The sequence below is a fragment of the Cyprinodon tularosa genome, unplaced genomic scaffold (assembly GCF_016077235.1).
Source record: "Cyprinodon tularosa strain WSP-4 unplaced genomic scaffold, ASM1607723v1 ctg165, whole genome shotgun sequence".
Lineage (NCBI taxonomy): Eukaryota > Metazoa > Chordata > Actinopteri > Cyprinodontiformes > Cyprinodontidae > Cyprinodon > Cyprinodon tularosa.
The window spans coordinates 1,209,179-1,227,500 of NW_024038483.1; the positions used below are offsets into that span (position 1 = coordinate 1,209,179).

Sequence of the window (18,322 nt, forward strand, 5' to 3'; positions counted from 1 at the left end):
CTGGTGATTTATTCAGATGGCTGACACTAAGGTAACTTTCCTCTCTATAGTTTGTACTTTTAGATAATAAACTCAACAGTAAAACTTAAACTCAAGCAACCTATGACATGCTTGTAGAGACTTTTTACACAATTTTGTATGGTTATTTTTTAGGCTTTTTTTGTGCAAATATAAAAGCTGTCAGTCATCATGCAACTTTAATCAGCATCCAACCTCATCAAGTGCACTCAAGAAATATCTGCTCTTACATTTTTTCCCTCTTTTTTAATTGTTTAATAAACATTTTCAGATCATCATACCAAAGTTAAAGTAATTACACACTAAGTAAATACCAAATGCATTTTACAAAGTTCTTACATATCAAGAAGTCCAAAACGACCAGGCTTGATGTAAAAAAAAGGAATTATGCCTTTAACCTCACAAGCTGCAGCACCACCCTTTGGCAATGGGTCGTTTACTTTGCTGTAGAAGGATTGTGAATCACTATTCTTTGCAAAATTGGTTCATCTCGGTGACTTTTTAGTATAGCAGTGGTCTCTTCCTAGTCTGTTAGTTATGGTACAGCATTTATTTTTTATTGTTAAAAAGATCCCCATTAGCTGTCCCCATTAGTGGGACAAGCTAGTCTTCCTGGGGTCCACAAGACAAAACAAAAATCACTTAATCAAACATCATAGACATTATTATAGAGTTCATCAGAAATCATTCAGAATAAGTTATTACATTCATATCTATTACATTAATTCTCACTTTCATACAATAAATATCTTAATTCACTACTCACAGATTTAAATAGTGCATTCTCAAGTAATAATTAAAAGATACCTTACTATTCAGTTCACATATATTCAGTGAGCAATTATTTAACAGATAAATGCACTTTTCTAGATGTTGTTCTCAATTATCTTAGGACCTCTTAACTTAGGTGATGCATTCTTATGAATAAATTCTAATGCTAGGTTAATTAGATCTTGTGTTTTTTCAAAGCAAACTATTTAGAGAAATACATGGCTTTTCAGGACACTTCCTCCTAGTCTAAAGCATCATCCTGTACAACTATGTAGTGAATTTTGTTCCATCTTGTTGCAAGCAAAGGGAAATAAAAAAAACAACACAATTTCTTAATGGAAGTTTGGAGAAAAAAAATGCTATCAATAAATGAAACCTTGAAAAGCTTAAAAAGAAAAAATAAGGTTTTCAGTAACTGCTTTTTTCACCACATATTTTTTCAGATGTTTTGTTTACATTTTAATTTTTTTAATTCTTTATTTTCAACTTTTAGTTTTTTTCAAATTGGATTAATTTTAAATTACATTTTACAGATCACATTCGTCCCACTTCTCAGGTGGATTTTCATCTCGATTATGGAGCCAACATGCATTTTTATCGGTTTACATGGACTTTATAACATCTTTATTGGATAATGTGTGTGTCAAGGGGTTAAAACTAAGAGCAATACATCTGTAAAAACCTTTTGAAAAAGAGAAACTTGAAAAATGTAATTAAATATCAAGACATCAAGTAAAGTTTGAAAAAAAGACATTTGAAAAAATAACATTCGAGTAAAAAATAAGAAAGCAATAATTCTCAAATCCTTTTTTCTGATTAAGGTGTTCTTAAAAGTTTATTATCCAGGTTGCATTTTATGTATTTATGCATATTCACTTTATGTAACCTCTATATGCACAAAAGTAATGCAGGAAAAGGTAACTTTTTTTTAACTCTGGGCCTCAGACAAACGTAAACATGTAATATCATTACAATACAGACAGATTAATAAAGCATATTTATTTTATTTCCCTGGTTGGGAAGCCTCTTGTGTTCTAGCACAAAAAAACTTTGTTGCATAGGTTTGCAAATTTGTATTCACATAAAACCCCGAAGGCTTGTAAAACATTTTTAAATGGTTTCTAGCTCACCACACAGCATTTGGCAAAAAATAATTAATAAAGAAGAAAATGAATTACATGAAATCACCCATCCTACAGATTGCCTTATGGTATGTCCTAAACCACAAGCTTAAATGCGAAGTAGGGTAACATAAGACTTGCACAACAACCAAATTTCACACAGTGGATTAAAATGAACCAAGCCTTTTATACTAGAGTATGTTCCTACCATTTGGAGAAAGAGATTTATACTGGTTTACAGATGGCGATTAGTTAAATCATTGCTGATAATAGACTTTCATCCAGCTCATTAGACTGTAGTGCATGCTCTTTTTTTCACACAGCACTTTTGTTTTTTAAATCATTAATGACACATTGTAATACACCATGTGTTGTTTGCCTTTCTTAGGTTGTATTTGCCTAATGGTGTGATGCTGTAAAAGCCTTGGCTTTTAAATATCTGCTGCCTTTCAAATCTCTAGAATTCTAACATTGTGTCTTTACCCATCACCATGGCTGTAAGCTGCAGCAAACGAGGAGGAACAGTTGACAAATCTTGACTTTCACTAAAAGGACAGCTAGCCCACAAGCCTGCTTCAGGATCCACATAATCAGGAAAGAGCTGAGTCTGGGATGTCTCCCTTTGTTCATCACGTCTTCTCTTCCTCTCCTGTCCTCCAGAGGCATATGCTTAAGCAGCTGAATGGCCATGCGATGAAGGCACAGTTCTGTTTCTCCTAGAGAGCTTTGCAGGTCAGCTCTGGTTACCTCTTTGCTAACCTTGTCTTACTCGCTAATGTGGGCCCAAGGGTGCAAGCTGCAAAGGAGCGACTGTGCATGTAAAGAACCTGAGAAAGTATTATTTTGCTCCACCAGGAAGACACAGAATTGAGTCTACCACTAACAGATCATCTGCACACAGTCACCTTTTTGGTGCCATTGTTTTCCTCTCATTGCTATATAAAATTTGCTGTGTTTTTATATGACCTTAGTGGACACCATGCCCGGTTCCATTTTATGCCACTGATCCAGCAGTTGAGCAGCTAGTAACGAGTCTTGAATTCTAAATCTTTACAGCCAGTCCCTCCTCTAAACTGTTATTTAACAAAAGCCTTTACTGTTCCTGGAAAAGACATGACTGTTTCCAGTGGTGTCTAAATTGGCTCCAGGAGAACCTCAAGGGATCATGATAAGACTAACACATTTATTTTCACCCTCATCTCTGTATTATTTCATTACACTTTCTCCCAACTACTGCAGTAATTAAAAATTAGGCACAGAAAGCTGCCACTGGTCCACTATATATATATATATACACTATATTGCCAAAAGTATTTGCTCACCTGCCTTGACTCACATATGAGCTTAAGTGACATCCCGTTCCTAATCCATAGGGTTCAATATGACGTCGGTCCACCCTTTGCAGCTAGAACAGCTTCAACTCTTCTGGGAAGGCTGTCCACAAGGTTTAGGAGTGTGTTTATGGGAATTTTTGACCATTCTTCCAGAAGCGCATTTGTGAGGTTCCACACTGATGTTGGACGAGAAGGCCTGGCTCTCAGTCTCCGCTCTAATTCATCCCAAAGGTGTTCTATCGGGTTGAGGTCAGGACTCTGTGCAGGCCAGTCAAGTTCATCCACACCAGACTCTGTCATCCATGTCTTTATGGACCTTGCTTTGTGCACTGGTGCACAGTCATGTTGGAAGAGGAAGGGGCCAGCTCCAAACTGTTCCCACAAAGTTGGGAGCATGGAATTGTCCAAAATGTCTTGGTATGCTGAAGCATTCAGAGTTCCTTTCACTGGAACTAAGGGGCCAAGCCCAGCTCCTGAAAAACAACCCCACACCATAATCCCCCCTCCACCAAACTTTACACTTGGCACAATGCAGTCAGACAAGTACCGTTCTCCTGGCAACCGCCAAACCCAGACCCGTCCATCAGATTGCCAGATGGAGAAGCGCGATTCGTCACTCCAGAGAACGCGTCTCCACTGCTCTAGAGTCCAGTGGCGGCGTGCTTTACACCACCGCATCCGACGCTTTGCATTGCACTTGGTGATGTATGGCTTGGATGCAGCTGCTCGACCATGGAAACCCATTCCATGAAGCTCTCTGCGCACTGTTCTTGAGCTAATCTGAAGGCCACATGAAGTTTGGAGGTCTGTAGTGATTGACTCTGCAGAAAGTTGGCGACCTCTTCGCACTATGCGCGTCAGCATCCGCTGACCCCGCTCCGTCAGTTTACGTGGCCTACCACTTCGTGGCTGAGTTGCTGTCGTTCCCAAACACTTCCATTTTCTTATAATACAGCTGACAGTTGACTGTGGAATATTTAGGAGCGAGGAAATTTCACGACTGGATTTGTTGCACAGGTGGCATCCTATCACAGTTCCACGCTGGAATTCACTGAGCTCCTGAGAGCGACCCATTCTTTCACAAATGTTTGTAAAAACAGTCTGCATGCCTAGGTGCTTGAATTTATACACCTGTGGCCATGGAAGTGATTGGAACACCTGATTCCAATAATTTGGATGGGTGAGCAAATACTTTTGGCAATATAGTGTATATATATATATATATATATATATATAGATATATATATATATATATATGGTGCTGTAACAAAGTGATAATTTTTTAGTTTCTAAGAAATGTGTTTGTAGAATAAATCCCTGGAGCTTAAACACCAGATTCATCTTACCGACCAAGAACTGAAAATTGTAATTTTCCTTTGGAGAAAGCCTAAATGTTAATGGTGACAACAGAGTAAGGAAATACACTTGGCCATTATTTCTGTTAACATATAAATGGGAAGTCTTCAAGCAGTTAAACCAACTTTTGAAATATTTCACTTTGGACAGATTTTGCCCTTGGTCTACTGTGATTTAACGGTGAGGCAGAGAAAAAGAGCTCATCCATCACTGCATTCATTATTTTTTCCTATGTGAAACTATGGATCTTTTTATACAAGGACTCCCACTGATTACTGTACTGAGGAAAAGAGAGTTTTTTTTATCTTTCACAACCTAATTCTTTAAATAGTGCCCCTAATTTTTTAAACAGTCTCTAGCATATCCTTAATCTGCAATATATTCCTTTATTTTTAATTGGAAGAATACATACAAAGTAGGGGGGTGTTGGCCTAGTGATAAGAGCAGCGAGCTCCTGCTCTGAGAAGGTTGAAAGTACTCGGTCCAATCCCCACAGCCTCCACTCTGGGTCCCTGAGCAAAACCCTAAACCCCACACTGCTCCCCGGGCGCTGCAAAATGGCACCCCACTGCTCCCCAAGGGGATGGGTTATTTGCAGAGGTAGATTTCTCCAGTGTGAGATCGATAAAGTTCAATTATTATTATTGAATTAGGCACTGGGTAGGGTGCATGACCAATATAAGGGGGGTCAGTCCTGTAGGAGGCCATGCTTGGTTAAAACTTCTGTGCCGTACCCAAGCATCTTTGCCACTCTCTCTCTCCATCCCACTTTCAAAATAAAGGCCACTAGTATCAGAAAAAAAGGTATTAAGTTTAAAAACATATTTTTGTGGAATCAGTAAGAGTAAACAGTAGAGATGTGATAAAGTGTCCGTTGAATGGAAGATAGTTGTTTTCAATTGATCTGATCTTACCGATGGCCAGATGGTCAGTAATTCTGTATATACAGTTGTGCTTGAAAGTTTTTATACCCTTCCATTAAAGACAGAAAAAAAATCAGCTGCCAGTAAAATAAACTGAAATTGACAAAAGTAATAAATAATAAGAATAAAACTAAAAATAAATAAAGCAAGTAAAGAAGCCTGATGGAGCTCCTCACCTAAAATTTTGGTGAGCAACACTTTGAGGTAATCACTGAAATCAAGTCTTTTCTGAAATGTTCAGAAAATGTTCAGTGAGACATCTGGCCCTGTTGACGGGTATGTTGGTTCACTTTAATTTGCAAGGAACGTTTTTTTTTTTTTTTTTTCATAATTATTTTCAAACAAAAATTCTAAATCAATATTTTCTTTTACTGAATTATAATATAATAATTCATTTATAAAATTATTTATTATTTATTTTTTTGTTATATTTGAATTACTAGTGTGAATTTATCCTTTTCTTTAATCGGAGGCTATAGAAACTTTCAAGCATAACTGTATACGTGCTATATGAACAACAGCACTCCTATTTATTACAGCAGTGAGAAGACCAAAAGTTAATGATTTTTAGCATTACTGAGATGTTTAAGAATAACATAAGGTATTGTTTACAGTGACCGCAGTCCCTCACATACTGTACAGCTTTATAAAAGAAAAAAAACGAATTTAGAAAAAAAAACTGTCTGCTGCAGTGAGATTAAAGGTATTTTTTATTATTTTTATTTAAAGTTTTACAAAAAAAAGGAAATAACAATTGGAACAAAACTGGGATCAATTTATCTCTTAAGTCCATGTTTGATCCATCTGTAAGATTTTTTTTTGCTATTTTGGAATGTCTTTAAAACACCTCTGCCGCGTTTTCAATGTATGCCAGTATTCTTTCTTTGGAGACCTAAGGATAAAAAAAAGCTTGTTCTGAACCTGTGTTTAAACATTCTTTACCAAATCAAAAACACTGAATATATTCTTTCCTTCATGTTTCGAAAATAAGAGAGGTGAGTGCTGAAAGCTAATTGGCAACAGAGACATTAAAGTGATGTCTCAGTGGGCCATTTTGTTGCTGAGCTGTCTGTGGCAAAAACTCATTATTTTTCTTTCTTTTTTCCAAAACTTAATATAGCCGTGTTCAGAACTGCTCTCAGAACAAGGACATTTGAGCACACTGTGCCACTTTGAAAAAGGTTTGTAGCAGTGTTACTTCTAGCAGAATCCTCCAAGTGTGGATGAAATTGCCAAAAATTTACCATAAACCCAGTCTACATATTTATTGGACAATATAAAACACAAATTGAGAATGACATTCAGATTTTGAATCAGCTTTTTTACGGAGAAAATTGGGGAAATCTATTCTAATGAATTCAAATTTGATCTATAACAGTAGGTGTTGATTTAATCTGCTAATAGAAGAGATAATTTTATATTTAATTGCTCAATCTTTGTGTTAAAGGACTTTGCCAGCTTAAACATGCATGCCGCTTCCTGGCTGTGATCAGTACTTACTGAAAGGCCTTGTTCTTTTCTCTTCAATGTATTATTTTCTGCTCCTCTTGGTTTCACCTATCACTCAACTGTCCTGTCCATTCCTTCACCCTCCCAGTGGAGAAGTGGACTCAGCTCATGGCAAAGGACAAAGACACCTTGTCGCCGGTTGTAATGAAGGACTAATGAGCTGTTCAGACCAGCTGTAGTGTTTGTGATTCTGGCTCCACTGTCATTTCCCACCGCTGGAGGTGGACTATAGGAGGGATGTTGCCGTTAGTGTGACACTGCCAAGCTCAGTGGAAAAGGGCACATTACTACTGTCAAGCTTCACTGACTACCTCATCTTGCTGGATTCAGTAGACTAATACCAGATTGTTGGTTGGGGGCAACATTGTGACTTGTGCTTATCCCTGTATATGACACAGCTCAGTGGGCATTCAGCACATTTGGTCCACAGTGTCTACATATTATAAAAAATTTAGGGAATACAGTGTAAAGTCAGATCAAATGAACATATTGCTTTTCTAAAAATATTCAAGACATGCTTTTAAATATACTGTTATGTGATCTTCTTTCCTGGACTGTTTTAGTCCCCTGTGATGTACTGTTCTTAGCACACCACAACGCCCTCCAGGTGGTTTCAGACATATGGTTGGCAAGATGGCAATCTGCAACCACAGTATGTCAGCCATTGATGAGCTGAGAGTCCCTGTTAGCTCCTCCATACTTGATAATGATTAATGTGATAATTAAGCTCTGGAACATATAGAAAGGTGAGAATGCTGTGTCTTTGAATATTACGTCTTATGCAAGCTTGTCTGTTTTGATGTAATGCGAGTTACTGAGGTGTAAGAAGTACCTTCTAATTATAAATATTTCACTTCTTGATTACTGAAAAAATAGGGAAATGCATTATATTTAGTTTGCCAGCCATAGAAAGCACCCGCTGCTGAAGCGTCAATTAAAAGAGAAAAAACTTCAAAGGCCTATTTTCCCTAATTTCAAACAAAGGAGGGCCTACTGGCAAGGGCGCACAGACAGGTAGTAATCCCTCTCTTCCACTGCATTTGGGTTCAGATGGGTGCAACATGGTGCCCCCCCACTTCCATCCATCCCCACTATGCTAAGTAATTGCCCGGTTTTATGCGACTTGTGTATTGACGGTGATATGAGTTCCAAGATTATGCCCAAACCTCCCCATGTCACACCAAAGACCGCAGGGGCTGCATGTGTTGCCATGATAAGGCTAATTGCATTTATTTCAAACAGCTCATTAAGACTGTGCGGCTGAAACTCTCACTACATTGTGCTTTTTAAAAGATGGAAGCCACAGGAATGAAGCAAAACATGTTCTGGGTGCATCTAGGATTCTGGGCATTACAAAATTTAGATCTAATTTGCAAAAGCAAGTTAAAGCGACAAATTGATGGGATTTGGTATTCTCTGCCGACCTCATCACTCAACATCAATAACCAGTTAACAAATAATGCTTTTAAAGTAAAGGCGGTCTACTAATTTTTGCATAACCTTTAAAATATCAAAGGATGTAATGCTAAGTCTGCTGTAAAAATGTTTTTAGAAATTGTGGAAATAAAGTGTCTGCAACAAAAGTATTCACAACCCTTGAACTGCCTTTACAACATCATACTTCTCTGTAGTTTTAAATTATTTATATATGAACCCAAACAAACTAGCATGGAAAACAATACAGAACTGACTTGTTTTCATTTTTTTCCCCTTTTAGATAAAAACATAAAGAATATGATATTATGAAAAAAACCCTTAAGGATTGATTTGTATTTCCATTCGATTTCCATTATATGCAAACTAGTTAATAAATATAATCCAATTGAGCACAATTTATTTTCAACATAATTTGAGTTTCTAATAAAAATCTCTGTGATCCTAAACATGATTAAACAAACAACACCATATGGGCAAAGGAGCGTGATAACCATGTCAGGGTGAGTGAATGTGGTGATGAGGTTTGAAGAAAATTTCTGATTACGAGCTTTGGCCATACCAGAGTTCATTGTTTACATTTTCAATTCCATTATCCTAAATGGGGCATCATGCAAAACAAAAAAGGCCAAATTGATTTGTTTGGTAAAAACCAACAAAACACTATGTGTAGCATTATCCAAGAAGAACTATGCAAGTGGAAGCGTCATGGTGCAGGGATATTTTTCCGTTTTTATAGTCATTGAAGCTTGTCTGAGATGTTTGAAAGATACAGTTCTTGAAGAAAAAATTACAGTTTTTTTTTGTTTTTGTTTTTTGTCATGCTCATTGCTAATATCAAATACGGTACCTTTGGAACAAGATCTAAACAAAAACAAAGTTTGGTCACTATTTTCTTTCATTTCTGTTGATTCAGTTAAATGTATTAGGAGAGGTCTGAATACACAATCACACAACACTTTTAATTTTAAAAGAAAGGAAGCCATATAATTTTGCTTCCACCTAAAAGTTGGGCACCACTCTGTGTCCAAATAATAGATTTAACTTTATCGATAAGTTATGACAAATATGAAAAAAAAGCAACTGAAAAGATGTGAATACTTTTGCAAGAATGTCAGTAATATTATATACACATATAATATATACTGATGTTGACATACTTTTTAGAGTACCTCTTATTTCATGACGACCTAAATGGTAGAATTTCACTGTTTTCTTTGGGAAATAATGTGTTTTGTTTAAAATAGATAGTAGTGACAAGAAATCTAACCTTTCAGTTCAAGTGTTGTTCCACATGTTTATTCTTTAAAAAAAAAAAAAAAAATGGCACTGATGGGGGTATATTTTATAACTGGGTTTATTTTTATATTTTACAGAAATTTGAAGTCCATCCAGACCCAATGGTCAGTGTTGCACACGTAGCCTGTGCTGGTGGAGGTGTGTGGATGGCCTTCTCAGAGGGCTCCTCTATCCGGCTTTTCCATACAGAAACACTGGAACTTCTGCAAGAAATCAACATTTCTACACGTTCGAGGCTTCAGAACACTGGTACACAAGCATCACACCCACCTCTGAATGCATGTAGGCATAGTTTAAACTTGGAGCTTATAACATTAAATTTTACATGTTGGTTCCCATTTTAAAACAGTTTACTCACTAATGGATGCTAATAATGTTCCTTAAACAGTCACCGAATTAATATGATAAATATATTTGCATTAAAAAGAAAACAATGAGATTTTAATGCCATGAGTGGATCTGAAACCTGAAACCTTAACATTATGCCAGTGTGTAAACCCTTTTTTTTGTTTTAACTTTATTAATAATGCTCAAAACACATAACAAACTGGTTCATGAGTGCCAGCAAGCTCTAGCTGATTGCTAACCAATTAGCTTAGGTTTAAAAAATAATAATAAACACATTAAAAACATATGAAAAGAACAGGAACTAAGTTTTTTAGCTTAGAATACTTGTCACTATTTTTAGCAGACCAGGTACGTTTATTTATCTGTGTTCTGAGGAAGAGGAGGGGGAACCAGTGGTTGGGAATGTTTAGGTAGTGTAGGTCTGAGGGTACTGATCAGAATGAGAGAAAGCATAGCTCACTGTATTCTCTTAGGGGAATTGCCTAACAGCTGTGACACCTATGCTCATCCTCAGCTCTCACCATCATGGAAGGAGACGGCTTATTTCACCAAGTCTCTGCTGGGTCTCTGGTTCCAGCCTTACCTGCCAAACTCGTGGAGAAAGAAACTTGTAAACAACCTCTATATATACTATCCTCAGTAGTTATTGGTTGTGTATAAAGCAGACTGAAATTAACTTTGGATCTTAGTTTGAAGAATGTCGTCCCTTGCCAGCGGGTCAAACATTCAGTGTTGTGGGGCCTAAGAATGGAGACAAAATCATCAGCAAACACAACAGCTTCTGACACAGTTTTTACCTTCCATTCATTAATGTACATTGCAATGCTCACATAAACAGAGTTCTTAAATTGCTCCAAAACCATTAAATTACAGAGGTCACCAAATATTTTAACGTCAGAGGAATTGCACGATTAAAATTAATCTCCAAATCCCTTGCAAACTCTACATAAGTTTTGTCACCTTTTTTCCAGTTTCTAAACTTCTGTCTGTATGCTTCAGGGACTAATTCATATGCTTTCAGTATTGCAGCTTTAACCTTGGCATAATCCTGGCCATCATTTAAGTTCAACATGGCGAAAGCTTCTTGAGCACAACCCACCAAAACACACTGAAGACAAACTATGCGGTCTGAATCAGACCAGTCTCTGGATGACGTCATACACACTCCGCTTTGTTTAAAAAAAAATATAAATATAAAAAATATAACCGCGGATGTCTGGGGACAGTGATTGCTGTTGATTGAGTGCTGGCATACCATAAAGAATAAATTATGAACAGTTTAGTTTGTGCCTTCAACTCGTTGCCCATAGGAAGATGTTACTTGGATCTAACAAAACCGAATATCTTCAGAACAGCTCCAAATGACACAAAACTCATATGGGTGAGTAGAACATGATGTAATAATTAAAATCAAGGGGCCAATGTAAAAAAAAACACGGTGTTCCCCTTTAAGTGATCCCTCCAGGGTGTCCCAGGATGCTCCTCCCTTGAAGGTGTTCTAAAAAGGAACATCATCTGCAATCTAAAAACACAGGGTTCTACCAGTCCAACATTCTAGTATTGTCAGTTTTCATATTCAAGCTCATGTTCATATTTATCTTATGAGGGCACAATACTTTTCTGGTGAGATGATTCCCTAACTCATTGGGTTTGTGAATAGTTGGCTATAGTCTGCCAAATGTCCCTCTAAGAACACTATGTGTAAATGGTCCTCTTAGGCTATATAAGTACAAGCCATTGACTCTTTTTAATCATCCAGGTGGGCATTGTTTTTTAAGGACTGCTGTTGTTCTAAATTTGACAAAAAGGCCATCAAAAGATTATTGCATGTGTTAAGGGGATTAGAGAAATGGCTGATAAAGAAACAAAGCTGTTGTCAATAAAATCAGATGGGACATAGCGTTTCAGGAAAAATCTGACCCGTTGGTTTTTCCTGACATTTATTGTCAATAAAATCAGATGGGAAAGAGTGTTTCAGGACAGATCCGACCCGTCTGTTGTTCCTGACATTTACCTGAATGAGCATTAATGCTTTTTTCCTTGGATGACATCCACCAGCTGTGCTCACTGCTAGATACAAAAATGTGCCACCCTACAGAAGAGAGGATTACGTTGACTGTTACACGTACTACCTATGTCGGACAGGTTTTTTTTTCTTTTCTTAGTATTGTTCCAATTGCAGAAGGAGATGAAAATCTTAGCAATGACACCATCACAAATGTGAATTTGGCATTAAAGGAATATGCATACGTTTTTATGACCTTCCCTTGGCAGGGCAGAATAAACATCAAGGAAGATTGTGCAGAATTGCAGGGAATATTACTTTAGGTGAACTACTTTTTTATTTTTGATACAGAATGCCTTTTTTTAATTGGTGTGCTGGACTGCATTACGCATTAAAGTAAAACACCCCTCTGGAGCACATGGTGATTTGTCATCAGAAATTCCTTTGAAGGTGTCAACTCTATGATAAGAGTGAGTTATATTTAGGCCTCTTTTAAACTCCATAAATGTATTAGGTGCATGAAATTACCCGAACACATCCTTTTGCTTAAGTTGATCTCTGATCCGACGCATTTTCAGTAGCATTTTCTCAAAGTGCCCTGGCTCAGGCCAAGACTCCCAAACTGAACAAAGCTATTATTTTATTCTGGGTTTTGTTCAGCATTCATGCAGATACTACCAGTCTACAAAATGTTATTATATTTAATCTTGACCTATTGTCTAGTCCTCTTTGGTCCAGCGATACTTGTTCAGTATGAAAATTGATAAGCTGTGTAAAAAAAAAAAGGCAGTTTCAACACCAAATGCCATTTCAGCCAAAACCAGGAGTTGATCCCAGGTTCCCCATATTTGACTCAAGGAAATAAACCGCTTCCTGACAGAGGAATTACATATAGAAATGAAAGTAGACATTTATCACCCATTAGATCCAAAAAAGTTAGTTTTCTCCCACTGCTCATTTTTAGGTTTACAATTGTTCATAAAAAAAAGAAGTAATTCCTTAAATAATGAGGTTTATTCTTAAAAGGAGACATTAAAAGAGTATATTTTAGGCTTTTATGCATTTGCTTAATCTGCTGTTGTTTTGCTACATCAATGAATCTTTGATGAACCTCATCGTCACTTGAAGAAAGCTGCCCGTGTGAAATTACTTGGAGTACTTACACATGGCTTGTCTTAGTTACATTTTTTTAGCCTGGTTTGTCTGTTGTAAATTTAATAAAGCCAGGATGAACTGATCACGCCAGGACACGCCTCTTAATCTGGATTTTAAAATTTTGCTTTTGTGGAACCCATCTAGAGTAAAGCACTTTGCAGACCTCATTATGAAGGCAGTCCATAGATTTTTTTTAAATATTAGGTTATGGTGAAAATTATTGTTTTCTCAGATGTATTCATTATAGGTATTGTATATTATCTCTTTGCTTTTAAAGTAACCCCCAATTCTTTATTTTACAGTTTCTATTATGCTCACTCTTCTTTGTCCCAGTTTCTTCAGATGATCTGCTTTAAAATCCTCTCACCCTCATTTTATCATTTTACTGCAGTCCATTTAAAATCCCTCAGATGGCACATTACCTCTGGTGTTTATTTCTTCTTTATGCATGAAATATTTATCAGCAAGCGTGGGTGCCTTTAGATTTCCCTTTAAAGGAAGAAACTATGGTATACATATCACTACCTATACATGCACAAAAGCAATAAAGCCCAGAAGTGTTGTCAGTACATGAATTCTTTTGCCAATTTAAAAAAAACCTACCTAGCATGAGTGAATCATTTACTTTTTACAGACATGGTAAAAACACATTTAGCGTTTTATGATCAGTTTCAGCTAATACACCAGCACAATGGGAACTTTCTTTAAAAAAAACAAAAAAAAAAACAAGGTAAGGCAATAGGTATGTGTTTCAAAGAAAGACCATTTACTATGTAGAACAAAGTCTAATTGTTCCATTTCAGAGCTGGAGCAGAGATTTAAACTGGGGAGTGTTGGCCTAGAGCAGTGCGCTTGTACTCTGAGAAGGTTGCAGGTACCCGGTTCGATCCCATTAGCCTGCACTCTGGGTCTTTGAGCAAGACCCTTAACCCCACGCTGGAACCTTAACTCCCCCGGCGCCGCACAATGGCAGCCCACTACTCCAAAAATGGATGGGTTAAATGAAGAGTCAAATTTCTCCAGTGTGAGATTGATAAAGTTAAATTATTATTATTATTATTATTATTAAAGGAGAAGAGATGTCTAAGACCATGGTATCCAAAAAGAAACAACAGATCAAAAGTTCAATCTCCACTCCTCTCCCATAAACATGCAGTATGTTTAAGAAAAGGTGGCTGCCCTAAGGCTTGGCCCTAAGGGAAGATGAAGGGTCTACAAAAATGTTTCTTGGCTCATGTCTACGGGGTGCATAAAGAGAGGAGGATCTTTGACTTAAGTTGGGATTTGTTGAGCTCACAGGAGAAAAGAAGTTCCCCAGACACTCAACAACCACAGAACGGAACATGAAATTTTTATATTTTTTCCTCATCTCTGGGTCTCTGCTCCCCCAGGTTCCTCCTTGACTTATGCTAGGACATGCAGTAATGATATACCCCCTAATCCTTTCTACTCTAATGTGATTTCTACTCATCAGGGAATTCCAGCAGCGGTAAACAAGAGAGAATTTTCAGAGGCTAAAGAAACTGCTGATCTCTAATGCACTAATGTTTTTAATAGTTAAATCCTCAGGGTTAAGTATTCCAAAATATCTTGAGTGGCATATTAAAGGAGAGCATTTATCTTTGTAGACATCAACTTTTTTAATAAAAATAGCAGCTCCCTCACGACACACTGTCGAGCATGTTCATTGCTGCAAACACAGGAGGGCTAAGTTTGCTGGAGGGGTTGTTGAAGCTCTTTAATCCCAAGTGCCTTTTACATTATCCCTTTTTATCAGTCATGCAAAGACAAAGCGTGGTCCCCACATCCTCCGACTTAACTTCAGACTTCATAGTAACCTTTAGAGTGGGCGCTCAAGACTATCACTCACTCACTTAAGCTTACTAACCAAAGTACAAATAGACTATAGCCATGCAAGTAGGTGGGAGATGAATTGAAATAAAGAATAACTTCACCACTGTTCTGTCCCTCCTAAAGCTTGCACCCAAATACCATTAGATATTCAGTTGCTCAGATTCTGTTTAATCTTGCATTAAAATCTAAGCATAGCACAGAGCAAGCCTGTTAATACAGCTACATATGCAAAAGAGCATTCTCTTGGTTGTGTTCAAATTTAGTGTTTGTGTAATTCAATTAAGGTTGCCATGGATGTCACGGTAAGTGACTTCATGGTGAAAAAGGTAAATGTTAGGAGCCACAGAAGGAAGGGATAAATAAACCCTCAATGGTCTGTTTGCCCTGTGTTAAGCAGACACAAGGTATGGGCTTGTATCAAAGCAGCTCAGTTGTTCTGGGCTGTCACTGATGTAGAGCTGTAAAAGCAAGTGCAGCAAAGATATAATGTTCCATTATTTAAACTTTATACCCAAATATAGAAAGTTAACTTTTAAAAACATATCTCTAAGTTATAAAAGGGGTCACAATCACAAATAACTTTAGGGGCATCTTTTAAACCCAGGAAAGGATAAACTTTCAGGTCATATAAGGTATACAAATGTAAAGAACTGGTTTGGCTTTATTAAAATAATCCAGCTTCTATAGTATAGTAGTACCTTTAACCATTTTTTTTAGCCACAGAGAATGACTTCCGTGTTAGGTTACAACCCAGAGGAACATTTTTGCTCAAAGCTTTCTCTTCTGTAGCTCATGAGACATATTTATGTTTCTCATCTCTGCCTCATTTTAGTTTCAATTTTGTCTCAAAGGTTTCTACTGTGTTTCTCCTAAAATTCCCTTGGAGAAATAAAGTGAGACCTTAACATTACAATACAGGAGTCATAGTTGAGATCAAATTCAGATCTATATTTAAATTGAGATTTACCTTGCAAAACTTTAATTTACACTTTCACCCCAATTCCCCCACACACACCATCATGGCAAGCCTCGATGTAGCCTCAAAATACAGTTTAGTCACTTACCCAGAGACACAATGCCTGATTGGGGGCTTGAACCCACAACCTTCCGGTTGCAGCGGATCTCCCGCATCCGACAAAAAAACCCCAAGTGATAGCGGAGAAAAAGCTAAATATGTAAATCAAGACAATGCATCCACTTTGGTGATAAAACTTCCAATGTACAACTAATGTACAGAGGCATTAGTACTCGACGCGACCAACCATGGTTCGTATCTGGCCTGTGGTCCTTTGCTGCATGTCCCCCCTCTACAGCCACTAGTGGCGTAACCCAACCCCCCATAAAAAGAAAAAAAAAAAAAAAAGAATGTGGTTACTTACTTTTAAATATTCAAATATTCCTTTGCCTTATAATTCTTTGTTATGGTCATGCCTAAATATTTATTTTGTCTTTTACTAAAATCCCATGTACTGACATTAACTCACATTTTTATGAATTTGATTATAATCCAGAAGCTCCAGAAAAAATTTAAACTTTTTATTTTTTTTAACGAAGGATATCTGTTTTTAATCTTTCAGAAAAACAGTAGTATCGTCAGCAAGCCGAGTTATTATCTGAGGATAACCAAATGCATTCAATGGCTCAATATCTCAGCTATCCTTAAGAAAGAGAGCCAATAAATCTGCAGCTAAAAAAATTAAATAAAGGAATGCAGAGGCAAACCTGTCGGATTTCCCATTGTACCTAATTTTTTTTTTTTTTTTTTTTGATTGGTTAGAAATGTATTTCATTTTTTTTCTTTTATCTTTTGCATTTTTGTTGTTTTAGGCACCTTTTATCAAACTTTATTATAGTGGATTGAAAACAGCAAAGAAATGTCACTGTATATAGAATAAATTAAACTAAACCGTTTGTATCAAGTTACTAAACTGTGATTAAACAGGTTTATTACAAAAATGTTTGTATCAAAACTTTTTAATTTCTGCAGTTTTAATTATGCACAAAATGCCTAATTCCTTGTCTACTTTTAGGAGCAGCAAAAAAAGCAACACTTAGTGTTAATGGGTAGCCTTAAAGGGGTCTTTGTGAGTGTATTTTAGTGTGAGGGAGTTAAGATTCAGAAAGCTTTCGAAGATGCCTTAAGCCTCTTTATTTAGAGATAGGAATCATTATCACTTATTCTTAAAAAAAAGGAAAGCCAGCAGAGTTTTTTCAACCCTTTAGGGAAGTCCTTTTCTCAGTATTTCTGTTGGATAACAAGGAGCCCAGCTGTGAAATGGTTGCAGGCGGAGGTTCTCTTTTTTTTGGGAGATTTGGAAAATAAATGCACAACCTGTTATAATAAACCCAAAATCATTCCTTTGATCATTTAATTTCCATATTTTTGGTTATATTGCTTTCACTTTTAAAATGCCAAGGCTACACTACATATAATAAAGTTTCCTAATTTGATATTATATTCCACACTATTGAATGTAAAATAATGAAATAAAAAAAAAGTTTGCTTAATTACTCATCCTGTCACCAGTATAAATTTTAAAAGCCGCTGACATATTTACTATGTTTCATAATCTTTCTACATCCATCCATCCCTCCATCCATCCATTTTCTCGCACACTTTATCCTAAGCGGGAGTCTTTCTACATGACATGCCAAAATGGAATAAGTAATAGCTTAAGAAAGGATGAGAAGCATGAGCATAATGTGTTTTCATCCTAAATGAGACAGTCGTCGCAGTATTTTTTAAATATGTTTGGGCATTGCACAATGATCTATGATCATTCTGCCCTAGTTTTTTTAAAGTGAAGATATGGTGAAAACATGAGATGCTGTCGCACATAGAACACAACCACAACTAGGCAAAAAAATGTGCTGCTCCTTTCCTAACCAGGACCTGTCTTGTCTTTTCATCATGTTTGGAGAATTGGAGAATCTGCCCAGAATCTGTAATGTCAATGTTTTTCCATAATGACAAGTTCAAAGTATTGATTGATAAAATTGATTAAAGGGTGTGTACAGTTATGCTAAGAAGTTATTGTAGAGTGAGTGAGTGAGTTTGTAAGTGAATAGATTTTCTTGCCTTTGTTAAATTTACGATTACATCGTTATTTACGCAATAAAGGTTAATTTATTACTTTCTACTTGAAGAAGATAAAACAAAGGGAAAAAATATACACATACACTATATTGCCAAAA

The 18,322-nt window shown here is 36.6% G+C and overlaps 1 protein-coding gene across 3 annotated transcripts in view; it reads left to right on the plus strand.

The window, feature by feature from the left end:
- Window positions 1-18,322, plus strand: part of arhgef10la (Rho guanine nucleotide exchange factor (GEF) 10-like a) — a 181,120-nt gene that overhangs the window by 156,840 nt on the left and 5,958 nt on the right. For all 3 annotated transcript variants that reach the window (XM_038280869.1, XM_038280871.1, XM_038280870.1), the window contains one exon: window positions 9,843-10,014. In XM_038280869.1, the coding sequence (XP_038136797.1) occupies window positions 9,843-10,014 (172 nt within the window). The remainder of the gene's footprint in view (window positions 1-9,842; window positions 10,015-18,322) is intronic.